The following is a 21,402-nucleotide window of genomic DNA, read 5'->3' on the forward strand; positions in this document are numbered from 1 at the left end:
ACCAGAGCCAGAAAATTTGGTTTTTGTCTAGAGGGTCACCTGTTGGAAGCCTTCAAAAGAACATTCAAGCTCACTCATGGCCCCACATGGATAAACAATTTCCCACTGCAGGCTTGCTAATTAAGTATATTGTAATGGAAAATAACCTTTTTTCATGCCCAACTGGTCTTCCTCAAGTGCATGAAATAACCAACAGAATAGACACATTCAGGATGGAAAAGATTTATTAGTCCAAACCTGCCAGCGCAGGATTTCCTTTATCATCTGGTTACTGCAATTCTTTAAAAAACAACTCCTGAAATGAGGCTTCCCCTATTTCCCTGAGGAGCCTTTCAGACCATTACAGAACTACAGATAGTTTTTTCTGCCATTTATCTTACATTTTCCCATTTATTTTGGTATCAACATCCCAACTAACCTTCAGAGAGTGAAATCTAGCTCTTCTATAGTGTTCAAAATAAAACTGAGTCAAGCTTTTCCATGTACAGATCCCTCACTGGGCAGGTGATGTGAATGCTCCTTTTTTTAACTCAATCTCTGGGCTCTTCCAAACTCTAAGCCACTGTCTAATCTCCTCCTGCACTTGAAACTTAAATCATGCACACAAGACTCATTGCCTTTTTCATAAAAATCACATTATACGTACAGAGGCAGTCAAAAAGGATGAGGTACAGAGCAATCAGTCTGTCCTTTGAAAAAGAAGGCACTAGTAGAGAGGAAAAGGTCAGAAAAAAGGAAATAGAGATGAGATATAAGACATGAAAGAGATCTTGAAGTTTGTTAATATGGAAGCTGAAAAGGGAGCAGTTATTTCCTCACTATACTGGGACCTTATCCCAATGACTCTAAAAAAGAAGGATTGAACACAGCAAGAAATTACAGTTTCCACACAAGGCAAGATATGGCATTCACAGCCACAAAAACTAAAAGAGTAAAAATATAAATGAGTCAAAATATAGACAAATTACCAAGAGACTGGTCACTGACTCCTAGTGTACATAGTCTTCCTTGCAAAATGTGTCCTAAATCTTAAAAAGTCGGCAGTAGATTGGCAGAAGCTTCACCCAGGAAAGCAGCACTTTTATTTAGCTTCTTATACTGTCCCTTAGTTTCCTTAGGAAAGTTTCCTTAGGAGGATGCCATTAGTCACTGTCAGAGAAAGAATATTAAGACAGATCTAACCTGATCTATTCTGCCTGTTTGGTGGGGAACAAATTGAAAAGATGATTTTTCTCATGTTGGCTGAAGAGCAGGATGGAGATTATTAGAAAGTATTAAGCTTAGTATGTAGTTCCAGGCAACTGGGGGATTTTCCCCCTAATTAAAACACTAATTCTAAGAGAGAAGATACCAGGAAAATGTAGTTTGGTCAGAGTGACAGGAAAATATAATAGATGTTGTGAGGAAGAAGGCCTGTTCAACTATGAAATATTAAAATAAGATTAAATAGACAGGATCACTGTGATGCTAAAAAAGCTGTAATAACAAACAGCCTACAGTGTATGATATATACCATTTTAATTAACTAATATATGTATTAATTAAGGTGAAAAATGGGTATGAAAGAGTGGTTTTTCCAACTTGCTCCACAACACATCTTACTTCACTTCAGACAAACTCTAATCCCTCCAAAACACTGAGCACAGCAAGCCTTTGTTAGAGGAGGAATTAAATCTTAAGCTATTAACCTCAAGTGTATCATTTTTGGGAAATCTTTGCTCCACAACACCCAATAAGGCAGACAAGGATGGTCACAGTGAAATTCTTTTGCTGACTGACAGGTAGAGATGATGCTGCTAAACAGGAAAAAATCAGTCAACAGGATCCAGAACAGAACAATATTCCACGCAGAAAGAACCCATCAGCTGAGCTGGCTTTTCACAGCTTACACACAAATTTGTTATAAAAACATGCACCAATAACAAAAAAATGGTCTGAGTTTATGTTGACTTTTCCTGGTTATGCAGAGAAAAGAAAGCAGTCAAGGAAATTGGTGAAATTTGTGTTATTTGGGAGGCCACAACTGTGCCTAGTTTTCTAAGTACAAAGACAAGCTGTTCTGAATGGAATTTAAATAGGCTGATCTGACACCATTAAAGTCCTTTATTTTAATCCTCAGTTATAATCTCATGCTAATGCAAGATGACACTGTTTATGGAAACAGCATTATGGAAACAAACAAAATCAGAAACAGTCTGAACACAGGACCAAGTAGTGATCTCTTAAGACCTTGAGAAGCTCTTAAATGTTTTCAACCACTGGGAAGACAATAACCCCTGCTACTAATTACTCCTTCAGACTTCAACTGAAACTTATTTTTCCTAAGTTATGCCTTCATTCCAGCCCATGCTTGTAACACCATTTTGGGGTTACATTGCTACAATCCTGATCCTACTGCCCTTTCGATGACAAAACAAAACAAAAAAAACCCCCAAGCAAACGCAAAAATCCTTAAACACCCTAAAAGATGGAGCAAAAGAAGGAGAGGGGGAAAGAGAAGGAAAGATGCAGGAGCAGCCTTGATCCTGAGGTCAAAGCTGAACTGGTTTTCTGAGTTTTCCAACGTCTGCTGCACCACCGATAGCAACAAATGTGAGTTTTTGAGTTCCTGCTTTTAAAGAGCCACTTCAATCACACACACTGAAAGGATCTGATCAATATGACTTCCAATAAAAGTTAGCAGAACATTCTATGTTAAATCAGAATAAGCCAGAAGGATCTGTTGCTATTGTTAATGGCTTCATCATATCTAACCCCCTTGATCAACAGTGAGTGAGGAAGCAAAAAAAACCAAAGCAGAAAAATATATTCATTCTATGGTCTGATTTTCTCTGCAGAACTCAGTAGGAACTGCCTTGCCTGCCTCAAGCATTTGGGAACTTGTTTTTAATAAAAGTTTAGTTTAATTTGTTTAGCTTTACTTTTGCTCAGTTGTAGTCTCTCTCTGTGCTCACCTGTGACTGAAACTCTAAACCAACAGCTTCCAACCATTTACAGGAACAGAGGCTTTGTAGCAAGCAAGAATATACACAGTGGATAAAAGATTCACTCATGTTTTAGCATTTCTAAGTGCAGCTGTAGGAGGCTCTCGATAAAGCATTTCTGAACAATAAAATACCCTCCCCTGAACTCAGCTCTTAACAGAAGAGCTTACTTTGTTTTTTTTTTTTATAAATGACAGTATCTTACCCCAGAAAAGCATCCTCAGACCTGGCTACTCAATTTATTTAAGGGCAAAAGATTATTTAAAATCTACTTAAAAGAAAAATCAAAGCAAGAACACTCTCACCCCTTCCCCCAGATGGTTACCTGACATTTTCTGAGAAAAAGTCATGGCTATGGTTTGTTGGGTTCTCAGTAACTCCCCAGGACTTGTTTGACATAAGTATTGCTGTAGGACTGATTAAAAAGGAGTAGGCACTATCCCAACCAGGTTCAGAATACTTTAAATTTCTGTTCTACACATACACACACCCCACAGTAAACATCTCAGCTATTCTGCCTCCAACTATGGGATTTCCAGACATTACTGTTTAATTTTTACTTATGTATTTAACAGAAGACCCTTTGCCACAGCCAACACCCTTCAAGGCACGCTGTGAAAAGACTGAATTAGCACAAAACTTCAAAATGTAATTTTATAAAAAGCATAAAAAATGTTAGCTGCTATCATCTTGGTTGATACTAAAATTAGTAAATACAACATGCATTCCTCTAAGATTTGAAAGAACATTTCTGTAAAAAATCCAAATCCCCAGTGTATTCTTGTTGTAGGGAGCATTCACATAACCACAGTTTGCACAAATCAAAAGTTTGGAGAAAATGGAGCTAAAATACATGAATATTTATGAATAAATTTCAACTATTAATCTTCCAAATGTATCTGCATTTAGTAATTTTGCTACAGGAGCAATACCACATGTTTTTTACCAACCAATCCCAGTTGAAATCAACACAGTTCAGTGGCAAAAGTCATATATCGAGACACAAGGTTTAAAAGACAAAAAGACACCGAAGAAAAATCACTTTTTTGACACAAACATTTAACAAAACCATTGTAAACTGGAAGAAGGTCCAAGAGTGGTAAGAGAGGCTAGATTTTACTACACAACATGTTACTAAAAATCAGCTGTTGACTCTTACCAAGTATTTTGAGCAAATTACGTTATTAACACAGCATGAGCAAACCCCATCTGCACGGCAATTTTACCACCTAACTGACTGGAATTTCTGCAGAGATCCAGAACCTGGAGCAAAGGAGCACAACCCAACACAGGGAGCAGGGGAAGCCCCAGCTCAGAGCAGAGCTACGGGCACGCAGGGCATCGTTACCTTGGCACGCAAAGCCTCTCTCCTCGTAGCCAGGGTTGCACAAGCACTTCCCGATGGGCACCAGCCACTCTCCCTCCGTGCTGCAGTACATCTTGGGGGGCTCCTCCTCCTTGGAGTGGTTGACACAGGAGCCCCTCACCTCCACCAGCGACTGGGAGTCCATGGGCACCGTGTCTGGGAACATGGCCAGGTTCTTGACGGTGAAAGGGCACTTCTTGAAGTACACCCGCACCGACACTAAGGCAACGCAGGCGCCCACGTCTTGGAAAGCCAGGTAGAAGCCCTTCCTGCTGATGGGCCCCACCTCACGGATCTCCGTGTTCAGCTTGAGGATTCGGTCGCCGAGGTCCATCTGGGTGAAGCTCTCGTCGGCCGCGATGGTGTCGATCTTTGTGAACTGGTGCTCCTTGAACTTGACCGAGTGGTCGTCGTCAGACTCCATGTAATAGAGGTTGAAGGTCTCTTTGCAGGTGCCCAGCACCAGGGGGATGCTGTTGCAGTCCCTCAGGGTGAACTTGAGCTCCACGTAGATCTTCTGAGCCGAGTTGCGCGGGATCCAGTTCGTCCGCAGCCAATTGTTCTGGCTGTGATCCATGACATTGCACACTTGGTAAGTTCTGATCGGAGTGTAATGCTCGTCAACACCACTGATCTCTTCCCACTGGATTAAAAAAAAATTAAAAAAAAAAAAAAAGAAGAAAAGAAAATGTTTTAAGATTCATTACTATACCAACAACAACAACAAAAAAAAAACTGTTTATACCAAAAGCTGTGAAAAAAACAAAAACAACTTCGCTTGGGCATCACTATAAAATAAACAACAAGGTCTGGTTGAACCTCCTCTTACTTTTTTCTTAATAAAAACTAAAAACATCTTAAATGGTCACAGAATTTCCTGTTAATAAGTCAGTTTTTACCAATTTACTTCAAGGTGGAGGGAAGAGATGCTACAGCTGTTTTGCATTACTAAAAACCTGTGATTTCCTAAACAATTAGCAGCGCTGTCCTTTCACCCCCAATTCCATGCCTTTACAACTACACTCACCTCAAATGGAAGAGATCCTCAAGGACAACACACGTTTGCACTGTTAGAGCCAGCTTTATTTCTAAGATTAAACAAAAGCCAACGGCTCCAGCTGAAATTCCATACAGTTGCAATAAAATGTTACATTTTTACATTTATTCAAAGCATGACGATTGATTTTCCTTGGGATATACATAGCCCAGACAAACAATAACTTCAGAAACTGGGTTGAGCTGGACTATGAATTAATACCAATTTACCATATCTTGATTAGTTGGTTCTTCTGTGGACTACATAGGCTGTGACACAGGAATGGTTTTTGAAGAACACAGGGTCAGCAGTCATCAGCTGACAAATTCTCTTGACCCAAAACATGAAAGAAGGTGCTTCCTACTTGAGAATTCCTCACATGCCAGTCCTGCCTGGTTTCCAAAGTCACACTCACCAAAGAGGAATACTTACCCAATCATAGGAAAAATAAGAAAAAAAACCAACAACAAAAACTGGAGAATCAAGTATATTGTCAGAAGTCACTGCCAGTCGTGAGGAAGGGAGACAAAGAATAATTTCTACCAGAAAAATATCTTCCCTCAAAAATCAGGTTATACCAATTTAAGATCCTATTTAAGATCACAGTCTAATAATTACTTGTTTTACATAACCATCTTTTGCTACAGGACTTTAGTGTAGTGCAGACAGTAGGAGAGGAAAGAACTATTCTCACTATAAAGACAAAAAATCATGGTGCAGAAGTGCTTAGAGTTTCTTGGGTTTACAATGCATGTATATCACACACATATACAGAGAAAGGAAAAAAAAACCCATGGACATATCAGAGTAGCATCTGAGAGTTCTCAGTCTCAACCCACTAATTTAAGGAAGTTTTGATCTGACTAAGAGCTGGTCTGCACAATGAAATTGCCCACACAGCACTGAAGATGTGATTTTAAACCATGTTATTAAACCAGCAGATAAAAGCAGTGTAAATACTCTTTCCTTTAATTGAAACCGAGTTTACTGCAATTCACTTTACAGACCTGACTATACACAAGCTTTGTCTCTTCCTGACTAATTCAACAGAGTTTAAAACGCAATCTTGGATGTGTCTACAGCAGCTGATATGCTGCAGCATGCCGTAACAGAATCTATTTCCAAAAAGAACCGGCAGTGCAGGGACTTTTTGAGTCAAAATTACCACACTGGAGCCCGTGGCCACTTGAGAGCTTGGCACCAGCCACGCAAGGATGAGCTGCTGCCTGCAGAAGAGGCAGCTGGACCCTGGCTCCCAGCCCCTGCCAGCTTCCCAAAACTGAGTGAAGGACCCTCCTGTGACAGATGTCCTTGCACAAGCACAGGCCCTGAGCCAACGATCCAACCCTGCCTCAAAGAGCCGTAATTGCCTCCAGGGAAGCGCGATGCGCTGATTTATCTGCAGCTCTTACCTGGACAAATAAATACTGAGTAACAACACCTGGGTGAAAACAGACAGGATTATATAATGAAACCAAATTTTACAGGCGTCATTCAGTGGTTATAATTTCCATACAATTTCTAATCAGTTCTATTTTAAATGTCCAGTGGGAGATAGAGACAAAACCAAGAACTGGCACAGTTTAAAACAAGATGTTAGTTTTCTGAACAAGTCTCATGATATTTTTTTTTTTTTTTGCCAGAAGTTTCTTATCCAACAGACTTTTGAATGTAGATACGGGACTTGTGTAACAAAGGCAGCACCACTACTATGTTCTTCATCCAGAAGTTTCAATTAATAACTTCATGCAATTATAATTTCAGTAATTTTCAATGAAGATCAAATTGCCTGGAAGTCTGTGTTAATCCACTTATATAAGCAACAAAACTGTAGATCTATCATTTAATGCTAAAGCATTGCTGAAGAGGAAGGCCACTCTATCAGTGCTAAATTGACTAAAATACTTTAACAGTTATAAAGCTGTGAATACTGTAGCTATTTCATTAGAAAAAGATGAAATAACTCACTAAAACTACAGGAAGAGCATTCAAATCACAACATGTACCAAATTCAAGTAGATTTGGGAATTTAATAATTATCATGATCAAAGTAAAAAGCAAGCAGTATATTTGCATTGCTCATACATTGCAACTCTTCCCTGTAAGCCTCTGGATTGCCATTTCCAAGGGTTCTTAATGGTAAACAGATAATCAAGAACATTGAGCTTTTTCCCATTAAGTAAGGTTTTTCAAACCTTGTCTTCATACTTGTTTTAATTTTTATTTCGGTACTTGCAATTCATGTGTTCAACTTGCTCTGCAAAGTTACAATCATTACAAAATTTCTTTTAAAAAATATTTTAAAATAATAAATAGAGAGGAATTCTTATTCCAGGGATGGAATTAAGGAGGGAAAATAATAAAACAGATGGACAGGGGAGAGAAAAATACAAAAAAAAGACTTGTGGGTAGGGATAAGCAGAGAGAGAGATCACTCACCTGTTACTGCCATGGACAAAACAGACCCAGCCTGGGGACTTTGGCCTAATTTATTATCAATCAAATGAGATCAAGGTAGTGACAAATAAAAACTAAATCTCAAGTAGCTCTGGTCCACAGAGCATTACACTTCAGAGGTGTCCCAGCTGGAATTTCTTTCTTTCAATACTGTACAAAACAAATGGATATTTATCAGTCTTGCCTATTGTTAGAGAGGAAATTAATAGGCAAGTCCTAAATTCTAGAATGATGAAGTGACAGGACTATCCTCCTCCAAGTCCAACAGGAATGATAAATTCAAAATGTTTTAGAAAGATGTTTCTAAAAAGTCGTCAGGGACTCTATGACAGAATGATGTGGGGCACAATTTCTGAATTCATATTATTACACAGTATTTATGTCATATCCCCCTGATGCCTTTCAATGCTTCTGAAGCATTTCCAGAAGTGCCATAGCACCACTCCCTTCCCAGCGTGTAATTTGGCTTTTGGAAAATGTTCTTTTGTTTGCTTTTCACTTTTTAAAATCTCCTTTGGATACTGTTAATGACAGGAAACAAGAGATTGCTTTCAGTGGTGTAGAAAAACCTCCAGATCCCCAGTGAGAGGGTCCAGCTCATGTCTCTGAGTGACAAAGTTGGGCCAAAAAGGATTTTCTTCTCCAAGACCTGGCACTGTGCTGGACTTATGGCTTTGGTTTATTTCTTGCAATTTCTTTACAAAAGGAAATGCGATTTCTTTACAAAAGGAAATGTACAGAAGAATGTAGGACGTTTCTAGGATGTCATGAGCAGTCTCAATGAAAAGTTCCCTCTCAATGTGGGAATCTAGGACATGAGTGATCTCAATTCTTTCATCCTGCCTGTGACATCACTTTTTGTGTCTTTTTGTCCATTATAATAAAAAAAAAATCGGAATTACAATAAGAAACAGAGGGATAATTTTTTGATTTACAATACAACATATATGCAACCGTGTGATTGCAAAAAAAAAAAAAACATTTTTTCTGTCAGCGTCACATTGCTATAAAACTCTTAAACTACAAAGTATAAAACTCCAACTTGAGATGAGCATTAAAATAATTCAAGTCTAAATAAAAAAAAAAGAACCTCCCCACATGCTGTTTAAAAGCTTAACAAAATAGTAGCAGGATGCAAGAGCTCTTAAAGGTTGCTATTAACAAAAATCCTGTAATGACCATATTATAGGAAAATGCATTCCAGGGCAGCTCATCAGTATGGAAATTTTCCTCATAACATCACCAAAGATGCTGATTCAAGGCCCATAAATACCAACCAGCTGAGATCAGAGATCAGAGAATGATCTGATTTGGGATTTTTAGAAACTTTAAAAGTACCATGGATTTTTTTTTCCTACATTTGACATTCAAAAATCAAGGAAATTACCTAGCCAGAGGTTTTAGTTTTTTTCTAAGTTGTAAATGAAAGAATAAATCACATTGCAAGAGTTTTCTGATTAAGTTATACATACAGTGAAATTATAATTTCTTTCACATAAACCTTCCTAAGACACAAACTCTGGTACACTCATACCTTCAACCTAAAACTTGGGCTTCTTCATAGCTAAATAAAAGAGTTTCAGAATTACAACTAAGACAAAATATTAATATCTTGTCTGTTGAGTGCTCAGGTGAGATGAGAAACTCATTTAGAGTATCCAGATACTAAACTTCCCCAAGAAAAACTGAGGTCTAGGATTTTACTATACAAATAGCCCCAGATTTATCCCAAATTATCCAAACCAGTCAGATCTGTGTTCCATGCAGTTATGCTTCTGAGCTTTTAAAGAACTGTGAAATAAAATAAGTATTATAATAAATAACTGTCATGTAGAAGCTAAGCACACATAAACAATATTGAGAAAGCAAGAGTGCATAGCTTATCATAGGAATACTCAACTAATAATCAAACCAAATTGCAGAAAGATGAGGAAAGCCATCTTTTCTCCCCCATCTCTAATTGGCAGACAGATGAGTACTTCATCATCAAATTTGTAAGGACAGCTGATTCTCACCCTTCAGCAAGCAAAAGCCTCTTAATCACAGCGAGGTAAAAAGGTCAAGGAGGAAAACATCTGACTTCCTAACAGATATCTGAATCCAGCCTTCAGACACCCCTCCAGAGCTTGGACAAGAAAAGCTTTTTTTTTTTTTTTTTAATCTAAGCTATGTATGTCCTGGAGAAGCAGGTTTCAATCTTATTTATCTCACAGGTCAAGCAGATTTTCTGGCAAGTTCTCACCACCACAGTCCCCACGGCTGAAATCTGTACTGAGCAATAATTCTTACAAAAGCAGCTTTCTCCACAAGCATTAAATAAGCTAGGTAAGATTCAGCCCCTAAGTGTAGCTGTTTCAGAGATGGAAATTTATCCAAGACAGATCTCACACAAGGCTGTGGATGGGGCAATCTGGTGAAAAAAAATGTGTCTTCAAGGAATTATTTCACCCAGTGTTAGACATGACATTTAGCTCATAACAATCAGCTCCTGTAAATGTTCAATAAAAACACAAATAAAAAGTATCAGGTTGTCCAGCACCATCCTCTGCTTCACCTAAAGCACTGCCTAGCACCAAAAACTGGATGTAACCACCCCCACAGGCAGTGATTACAAAGAAATAATCAGGACACAGTCAATCAAAAGTGTGAAGAATCCACTTCTTGGATTTGCTGTTTGCTGGCTACCTAAACAGGAAGATATCCCTCACCCACATTTATGCCTCAGTTTTCTAACAAAGAGATTAGGGCCAAATTAATAGTGGGGCAATATTTTTGTTACTATTTTAGCTATTTCTTGTACCCTAACAATGATGTTTGCATTAAAAAAAAATAAAAGAATGACCAAATGCTTTCAGAAGCATTAGCAAGCAGAATATTTAGAGATGAAACCATTACTTAAATGGGAAAGCAGCACCACAACAGAGAAAGTGAAAAACATCTGTGGCACAAGAACACTTAAAAATTCACATTTGAAAAGCCCCTGCAGTTTGTTGTTTTGGCTTTGCCAGCAAAACACATAAACAAAAAAAATATTTACATCAAAATGCACAAAACAGGTGCATAATATAGCATTTCCCTGCTAGCCAGTCTTTCAGAACAATGTATTTTTACACAATGGCATTTCCTAGAGAAATCCCAAACCACCCCACGTTCTCCTATTGTCATTAACACAACACTCAATGGAAGTGAAATTCAGTAGTGTTGTGCTGAATGTAACTGTAAAAAGCACCAGCTGGCTGTATTAGAAATGGCAACCTTCCAGGTCTCAAATGTCTTATTTATATACAATGGAATCCTTCCAGCTGTTTAATATTTAGGGCTAATAAATATAATTGGCAGTACTACTGCACAAGGGCAAGGAACACAAATACATATAAAACTTACTTCCCAACAGAAAATCTCATTTGTTCTTAGATGATTAAACCGAGGAGGGATACAGAGTTCTGAGCAAATTTTACATAGCAGACTTTTTTTTTTTCCTTTCCCTTTAATCCAAACAATATCTGCTTGTTTTCTAAGTGCAAAAATGAACAGAAAAAAAAAAAAAAAAATTGGCAAGGTAGAAACAGCAATGTTGGATCCAGAGAACAGTCACACCACACCAGCCAGCCCAGAGGTGAGACTTATTCCCAGTTTTGTGCAGGATATTTATTTTTACCCCTCTTGCAGGAGCAGATGAACCCCGTGCTGAGCAGGAGGTGAGCCCAATGGAGCTGAGAATGGAAATGTACGAGCTGCATGCTGTAAATGTTTGTGTCCCTATTCCCAGCTTTGCAGCATTGCTCTTGATGATGGCAAAGCCACCCCAGCGTGGTGTCACCCCAAAGGGACACTGCAGCAGGCTCCTGCTGAGTGGAGCAGGCTCCCTCCAGCCCCAGAGGATCTCCAGTTCCAAGGAGCTGGGCTTTTGCACAGCCATCTTCACGGAAAAACTGAGGAAAAGAGTTTTTCTCCAAGGAAAAGCTCTAGGATCTCTGGCCTCCAACACAATAAAACCTTTACGATCTCAACACTGGGTGTAACCCTGCACATAAAAGCAAGAACTGTGACTCTGCCCCTTCTGAAAGACCTTGATTCCACAGAAATCTTCAACTCCCTGGCACAGCCCAGATGGGGAGCTAATCTAGAAATGGAAACCTTTAATTTGGGTGAGTGACACGTAGCTAATGCTTCATAGCTCCATGTGAGGCAACAATTTAATTTGAAAACTCAAACAACTTCCATGACAGCTGGAGCCCACAATCAATCCCATAAAAGGCTGCTCAGAGTAATTACCATAATTTAAAGGTATTTGGGTTGTTTTGGTTTTAACTTTGTTCATATGGCAATGTTCTCTTTTTATATCCTTTATAAAGGATATATTATCCTTATTCTTTATATACGTTCTCTTTATTTCTATTTGTATCTTTTTAGCTGGGCAGTTACACACTCACATATCTCCATGTTTCCACCTTTAGAATCTTTTCTTAGTAACAACTTTAAGAGGCTTCCTATTCATTCATCAATTCATGCTTTCATTGAAAACTGAATTCTTCAGTAGAGGTATTTAAATTATACTATGATATCCTTCTGAGTTGTCAGTAAAATACATTTTTCCTTCTGAGGTTGCCTCTTTACTCCTGCAGAAGGCAACACACCTTAAAGAAAACATCATCTGAAATCCTGTCTCAGCCATCATACCTCCCCTTTAATGAGGACAAGCCAAAAAGGCTGAATATATGAATATGAATATACCTGAAAAGCATGATATTCATATTGTTTCCTCCAATCCCTTGCTTGGGAAGTACTGCAAAAAAAGGCAATAAATAAAAGTAGCACACGTACTACTTTTTAAATATAGCTGTGATACAGGGTCTTGAAAATTAAACACATGCTAAAATCAGACAAGAGTCATTATACTTAAAAGGCTAAGTTAAAAATACCTCCAAAAAGGTAATTATTCTTTTGTCAACTGCTGAGTCAAAAGAGAGTTGGTAATTATTATATTTTTACTGTAACTCTATGGAAATTAATTTTCTCACCATACAATTAGGAAAAGTTAGTCCTGTGCACATATTTCCAGTTATTCTAATTGAAAAATATGTTTAATACAGGAACTCATATTTCATTGACATTTCATATTTTCTAAAGATAAATTTGTTTCAGTTGAACAAGAAGAAAGTAATTAGACTGGGACTTCTGGAGATAGTCCAGATATCTTCTCAACCTCTGGCTGAAACACTCTTGATTTCTCATGGCTCTAAAACATTATTAAACAATTACTTTTCCTGTATCAGGCTAGGGATGAAAGAAGAACTCATGCCTAATTTAATATGAGATAAATAAACATAAGTAACTCAACCAGGATTTTAACCACAGATTCTTGAGGATCAATGGCATTAGCTGATTTTCACAGTTCTACAGTGTAGCAGTAAATTGGAGATACATAGATTTCTAAAAATTCTGTTTGTTATTTGATAAATTGTGCACACTGGAAACTACGAAGAAGCATGCCACAAAAAATATGTAGTTTTACCTGTAGAACCAAACAAACAAACAAACAAAACAAAAATCAACCAACCATAAAAACCCCCAGAGTTTTTACTTTCAGAGCTTTCAGGTTCATTCAATTACAGTTTTGGGTAAAGAGAAGCTCATTAGATAAAACAGCTGACAAACACACCCTTGGGGAAAAAAAATCTGGTAACAGGTCACTGAAAGCCCAAGGAAGAGCCAAATGTCTCTTGGAATAGGACACACCCAATACTAAAAGGTATTGTCATATTTTAGAGAAGGCTCACAAAGAACCTCAAATTCAAATCTCATTAAATAGGTATATTTGTGTACTTGCTCTGGGGGAGGTTGAGAGACATTAATAGGAACAGAAACTCCTGACCTATAATCCTACTCAGCAAATTCCTCCATTAGGCCTTGCATGTAAATATGAGGCCTAAATTTCATTTTCTAGCTTACTATGGTACAGTGGAGCACAGAGTGCCTCCAGGAACCCACTCCACTAATTATTATCAGTGGCACCAATAACTTACTGCAGAGATTAAACATGGCTCAGAGAATTACCCTAAATATAAAGTGTTCATTAGCTGTAATGCCAAAAATACTTCCATATATTACTTTTATTTCCTCAAGCTTCATTTCTTTGTCATAATATTGGACATGAACACACTCAATAGTACTGTACTGCAAGTTTGGTATTCAAACACTCAAAATTGCCTCATTTCTAGGTCCTGTGGTTAGAAAAGAAAGTTAAGCTTGCACTGCTCTCAGTAAGACACTGATTACATGCACATGAAAAGCTCAAAATGAAAACAACTGCACAGGAGAGAGGTTTGTTATTTTTTTAACACAAAGCACACTAAATATAAATGGAAGCCTGCTGGGAATGTGTATCAATAAATGTGTGTTTGACTCGGTTCTCTGCGTTTGGGACTGCAGAGAGGAAAAAAAAAAATCAGACAAGGACTTCAGTGTTTTATTTATTTTGCTGGATTGTGCTCCAGAGGTGAAAGCTTACACAGAACCAGAATATAATGAGCCCCTGTATTTGCCATCCAGGTAGCTGTGCAGAAGTAACCACATGATCTTCCAGGATGTTCTGACCTCCACAGGAATGGGTGAATCACAACCCAGAGGAGGACAGACTAACCAACCTTCCCCCTATCTCTGGTCTTTTCCTGCCCCAAGGTCAGGGACTGTGTCAAATTATTTATGTTTCTGCTAAAGGCTCAATTTCAAGGCTCTGAGATAAGGCCATCACAGCCTTTCTGGGTGAGTTAAGTCTTTGAAGTCCCATAAACCAGAGATAAAAATTACATTTTAATATACTTGGTTAGACAAGCTACCACGTGTATGCCACACTCCTTCAGATCTTCAGCTTCAGTCCCTGGCTTCCCAGGGCCCAGCTGAGCTCATTGTGAGAGTGAAATTCAAAGCCCACAAAGACCCTGAGATGTCAGAAATCCTTTCCATTGCTGGCATCAGAATTCTCCCCTAGAAGATGGATGGGACCTAGTGAGAAACCCAGGACATGAAAACACTTGGAATGTGCTTCAAGCCACAGGAAACAGGAAAAATCGAGTATCACTGCTGATTTATAACCCATGAAATACAGGCAGTAACAAAGACTTACTGATAGGCAATGAAGTCCAGAAGTGCATTTCAGAGTTGTTTCATATTCACATGTCCCAGAGCCAACATCCCAACTGGGAATGGTTTGGGAAATGAGAGCTCCAGCTTGAACTGAACCCACGTGCCACTTACACATGAAGAACACAGGAAGCTGATAACAAGAGAAGTTCTATTTTTGAAGTGATACTGAATGAAATTATTGCTGATGGACCTCAGTGGTGCTGCATCCAAAAGCAAAGGAGTCAGGCAAACAAATAAACCATTAAATGAACATTATCTTTCCAAGCCTCATACTCTATATACTAAAATTCCAAGTGTGAAGACTGACATTTTTGTCATGAAAACAGCAATTTGTGCCCCAAAAATACCAAAAATGGAAATTTGTTTATTCATTTCAATTTTCAGGGAAAAAAAAAAAAACAAACTAAAAAACCCACAATATACCTTTGAACTCACAGGAGTATTTTATGCAGGCACTGTTAAATACACAACTTCTGCCAAGGAGTTTTATAATTTATGCATTAAACATTCTGGAATATTCCAATCTGCTAATTTTAGATGCAATATTATTTCCTGCTAAATGAGAAATTATGTCTACTGTAATTACACTGCACCGATTTCACTCCATAAATAAGGACACTTCCAACAGAAAAAATAATTTTGTTGCCATTATTGATAAGGCAGCAATTATTTACTTAAATTGAATACAAAAAGTCAGTGAAAAACCCGAAAAATCATGTTTCACATGCCTAAATATAATTTAAACACATTTAACATTTCATTCACTATACACAGAGATTTTGGAAAGAAAATAATAAAATACTATTTATATGCCTACTGATACCACAGTTTTAGAAGAAATTGCTTAGTCTTAGAACTTCTGCTAAACATAATTAGGTGGGCAGAGAGTCCAAGAAGTTAAAAATATAAAAACTCTTTTTTAAAAATAATAAGGCATAACTTTTTATTATAAAGGCCTCACACTATATACCATATATACTTATTTTGTATTGTAATTTCTGTCTTTAATTAAAGCATTTTTGACTTCTATAAAAAATTGTAAATTGTTTCTATTGCTCTGTCTGGGACATTTTGGATACGAGCTTATATTTCTCAAGATGGTCTAACACAATGTTCTAAAGCATAACTTAAAATTCACTGCCCTTAAGAAATAACTGCTGTCTGGGTAAGGCAAGTGAAAACAGCAGAAATAAAATACCTGGCTAAAATACTCTTTCCCTCTGATGTCTTTTTCTTGTGAAGAGCACAGAAATGTGCATCTGACCTCTAAGCACCATATGGAAAACTGAACTTGCACAGTAAAGGAAGTCATGGCCCTACACAGCTTAACTGCTGAGTTTGCTCTGTCCTACTCCTAAAGTGCCCATTATGGGAGCTGATACGAGGAAAAATCCATCTTTGTGTCAACCTGGCAAAAACACACCAAAAACAGAGCAAAGGGAAACAAACAAACCAAAGAAACAGCCTTAGGAAAGACACAGAAGTGGCTGCCATGATCAACAATCACAAAGTGTTAATGCCAGTTCCTAGGCAGGGACAGGAGGAGAGGGATGGGGAGTTGGGAAACCCTGAGGAATCACAGCCTCCATCCCTGTGAAGATAATTGAAAAAGTAATCCTGGGAATCACTTCCAAGCACACAAAGGACAAGGAAACCATCAGGAAGACTCAGCACAGTTTCACCACTTCCTCCCATAACAAGCTGACAGAATCTGATAAAACACAGCTGAATAGATAGGGAGCTGAACTGAAACTGAATAGTTCAGGAGGCTGTGATCTCAAAGTCTGGCTGGAGGCACCCCTGGAGTCCAATCCTGTTCAAGATCTTCATCAGTGGTCTGGGTGATGGGGCTGAGAGCACCCTCAGCAGTTTGCTGGTGACACAAAACTGGGAAGAGTGGCCAAAAGGCCAGAGGGTCATGATGCCACTCAGGGGGACCTTGACAGGCTGGAGAGATGGGCTCAGAGAAACTGCAAGAGCTTCAGCAAGGGAAGTGCCAAATCCTGAAATGTGGGAGGAACAACATACCCAGAATTTCTGTTTGGCAAAACTGGGTTCCTGTACCACATCATCAGCTCACCATGACTCAAACAAAAAATGATCACTTTGTAGAGACATCTAGAGCCACCTAATTGCTTTCTAGACTGTTTCCCCTCTGTCCTGGCGTGACTTTATGACGCTGAGTTGTATCCCCATTCATCTGTTTAGCCCAGAAATGAGTTTTGCACCTTTAAGGCTGGTTCTGAGAGCTAAGAGGGGGGAAGAAGAAGCGTGGAGTTTGTTATCAGGAACTGAACCCACTCGTCCACATTCCTGTGCTGTCTGCAGCATGGACAGACAGCAGGACAGAGCTCTCCTTTGCTTCTAGTTAGGTTTTACCTAGCTGAGGCAGAGAAGTTCTCCAGACAGTGGCTTTTCATTTCCTTGGAACTGTCCAAACCTGCTCCAGACTGAAAACCCATAAAAACACCAGGGGCTCACACCTGTGGGCCACCAGGGCCCAGGACGTGGCATTTTCCAGCACAGGGGGGACTGATAAGAGACTGAGCAAGCCGAGCTACACCCCACAAAAAGGACTTTCTGAATTTGCCATCTCTTCAGAACAGCGAGATGTTTTATTGTTTAATATTGTTCATTTTTTATGCTTGTGAACACTGTGCTTGTTAAATAAACAGTTTTTCCACTTTTCTCCAAGGAAATCTTTTACTGAACCAGCTGGGTGAGCGGCTGCTTGAATCTGCTTTCTAGAGGAACCCCTTTAGAGGTTTTCGCCCAAATTTGCCCTAAACCAGGACACCCTGCCAGGATGGTATCACTCAATACACTGCAGCAAGGATCCAGCACTGCTGCTTCCCTGCATAATTCACAGCCACCTCATGGTGATTCTCAGGAGAGCGCCCTGAGCGTGGCACAAACCACTTGACCGTGCAGGTGAAATTGTCCATCTCAGCAGCAGCAAAGCACAGCAAGCACAGCACAAACATCAGTGAAACAGTCCAGCCCTGCAGGTGATTTCAGGTTAAATCAGTAACTCAGCATCTGTGCATGCACACGGGTCACAGAGTTGCTTCTTTAAATGATGATGAGAGGGCTCCCATTCCAGCCGAGCATGAGGAAAGCAGAGTGTGCCCTCAATACCTGGTGCAAGGCCTTTTGTTCCTACATAAAAGCACTTTCCCAGACACCTTCTGTGATTGCTCAGCCCCAGTGCACATTTTCTGTTCCTGGAGCCTGTACCCTAAGGGCCCTGTCTCCTCCACCAGCAGGAAGGTATCCTCACTCCACAGCAGGAACACCATCTCTGTCAGCTATTTCCAGACTACACTTAGCAGCCACTTATTCAAATAATGTTAATTCAGTCATGACAGTGATGCCTTGTGAAGGCTGACCTAGAACATAGACTAGACAAAGGTAAAGAATAAAGTAAGGATTTATTACAAGGCCTCAATGGGCAGCACCAGAGCCCAGCCAGGGCTGCACCCAAGAGGAACCAAAATGGTCCCAAAATGCACGAGCGCTCCCAGGGGCTCTCACTGGGATCAGCTCTGCTCCATTTGCACCTTGCAGTTCATTGTCCCATTCCAGCTCCAGCCCATGCAGTCCCATCCTGCTTGTTTTTCTCTCTCCAGCCCACGGTGTTTGTGCTCTTGGGCCTGAGATTTGGATCATTTGTCCTTGGTCCCCAGCTGGAGCAGGAATTGTTTTGTCTCCCTTCTCTGTGAAGAGAGCTCACCATCCCATAATATGAAGCTCAGACCCACACACTAAAGCAGCACAGAATGTGAAAAATAGAAAAGCCAAAACCTGAGGCATCAACAGCAGTTCTGGGGCGACTGCACATGTGTGATCCAAGGAGGGAATCAAACAAACCTACGTCACAAAAACAACCTAAAATCCATGCAAGTGTTTCTGGTTTAGAAAAGAAAAAATTATTCTATTTTAGAAAATAGAGAACTTAAAATTGAAGGTTTAGCTGGAATTAGAATTATTTAGGATGCACTAAATTACAAATAAACTGAGATTTGCACAATAAAGGCAGATTAGCTGTGGAAAAAGGAAGAGATCTCAGAAATATCTACCCTACAAAGTAGGTCACCTGGAGAAAAAAAAAAAAAAGTTTAATGTTTCTGAAAGTGAGGTAATGGCACTTTTTTTGTAGCAGACAAGTTCAGGAAAGTATTTTTACTGCTACCCTTATTACTTGAAAAGTGTTAGTACTGAGAAGGACCAATTCCATTGTGAAAGGCATTATAGAAATATGTAAGAATGACTCATCTCTGTCCATAAGAAGTTTTATTTGAATGGTAGATGCTATTTTATAGCACAGATTTCAGAGAGAGGGCCCCATGCCTCTCCACAGTGAATTATCACAGCAGAAAGAACATTTCTCAAAACAGAAGTTCATGTTTCATTAAACTAAACAATATCTGCAATGTCCTGGTTTAAAATAACTACAAACCAGAAAATTCAAGTGGACTTTTTTGTAACACTCGAATACAAAGGTCTGGGCACACAAATTGAATGAGTCATCCTTTAATGACATTATTTTCTGAAAATAGAGACCTTAGCTAAGAAAAGGGCAATCAAAACTATACAGAAATTTCCAGCCTTTGACTGAAGTAGTGGAGAAAAGTTGAAACAAAGTGTCATAAGAACATTTAGTGGAAAGCATTGTTGGCTTTCATTGGCTAAGAAACAAAAAAACAGTCTGTTAGGAAAAAAATTAATTTGGTTCTTTGTCTTACACCTGGAAAGGATAATATTAAATATGGCACAATGTTAAACATCTATACAAAAAACCCTGAGATCCAGGAAGCTATACCAGTTTAAATTACCCTGTGCATTTTTTTGTTTTGTTTTGTTTCACTTAGCCAGAAAGTTTCAAACAATCCAAAATCTTACTCTTTTCCTGCAGGAATACAATACATTATTCAGCAGTCATTTAAAAAAAAAATTTAAAAATTTATTGATCTTCATGAAAGTTGGTAACTGCTGAGCACATCACATTGTTACATAATGCAGGAAATAGGCAAAGAAATATTCCCTATGCTAATTTTGTGTCAGACCACTCTCACTCTCCCATTTATTTTCCAATGAGGAAGAACTGGTTTCCTTAAAAGTAACTTCTTGTGGTATTCTGTTGGGTTTATCTTTGCTTTTTTTTCTGCTTGGTTGCCCTTTTTTTTAAGGGGAGGAGTGTGGCACAAGCACAACCCAGCAGCTCTCAGGTGATAGGAACCATTTGCCTGCTCCCTTGGACAGCAAAGCCCCTTCAAGCCCACTCTGCACAAACAGACCCCTAACAGCCCTGCAATTATCAGTAATTTCAATCAAGTGACCAAAGGAAAGGTTGACTTGGAGGAAAAGAAAGCATGGCAACCAATTAACATGTCAAAGTAGCACTCTCTGTTCCATTAATGGACTCGTGAGTGATTTTTGTTGTCCAGCCTTGAGGACCAGCACTGAGCTATATTAAATAATTCCATTTGATTTCCCTGGGTGTCAACGGCACCTGAATACCTCTGCCAGTGTCCCCTCCTGCCCAGCAGGAAACTTTGCCAGGGAAACTCAAAAGAGCTGAGGATGGGTAACCCCAGAAGGAGCTCCTGGCACAGCAATGAACAGGAGTGGGACAGGATGAACGACCTGATTTTTCTGCTTAAGGTCATATTAAAAAAAAACATTAAAAAACACCAAAAAAACTCAGCCCAAAAGACCCCCCAAAAAACAAAGCAAAAAAAAAAAAACCTACCCCAAAAACAAAACAAACAAAAAACCTAAAACCAAACCAAAAAATAATCCAACCCAGAAAACAAAAAAGCCAAACCGAACCAAAATCTATTACCTAACCCTCCCCACACACCCGACACTCTGTGCAAATGTTGGAATGCACAAAACATAACCTTTGAGGCAGCTATTATCACGCTCAGTCCATAGACTGACTGTGACAGATTCAGATACTAACAATAAATAAGTTTATCTGCTTCAAAGAACATGTTCTTCTCCTCAAAAAAGCCTATTGCACTCTGCTTCCATCTGGGAAAAAACAGTACATTGTTCAATCATGTTGCCACAGAGAAATTATCATTTTCAGTTTGTTTTTTTATGGGAAAGGCATACACTGCAAAAAAACTAAAATAAAAAAAAAAAAAGCAGTAACTCCAAATTACATGAAAATCTACCAAATATTTTCCCATAGCAAAGAAAAACCCATGCGAAATACTGTTCAAAAAAACATACAAAAAGCCCCAAATAAACATTCTTCCTCTTCTTACTCAGCATAAGAGCACTCACTTCTTTCCCTCAGAAAACATCATTCACCCTGATTAGTTTATATCACAAAAAAAAAACCCACATAAAAAACCCACATCAAATATATTGAAGTGATTTGTGAGGAGTAATTATATAGGTAA

General features: G+C 38.9%; 1 protein-coding gene across 5 annotated transcripts in view; it reads right to left on the bottom strand.

Annotated features, from left to right (window-relative positions):
* Positions 1 to 21,402, bottom strand: part of EPHA3 (EPH receptor A3) — a 177,804-nt gene that overhangs the window by 118,944 nt on the left and 37,458 nt on the right. For all 5 annotated transcript variants that reach the window (XR_008435637.1, XR_008435636.1, XM_053969688.1 and 2 more), the window contains exon 3: positions 4,333 to 4,993. Coding sequence is in view for 3 of the 5 variants with exons in the window: in XM_053969688.1 (XP_053825663.1) it covers positions 4,333 to 4,993 (661 nt within the window). In the remaining 2 variants the exon portion in view is untranslated. The remainder of the gene's footprint in view (positions 1 to 4,332; positions 4,994 to 21,402) is intronic.

This window comes from Vidua macroura, chromosome 2 (assembly GCF_024509145.1).
Source record: "Vidua macroura isolate BioBank_ID:100142 chromosome 2, ASM2450914v1, whole genome shotgun sequence".
NCBI lineage: Eukaryota > Metazoa > Chordata > Aves > Passeriformes > Viduidae > Vidua > Vidua macroura.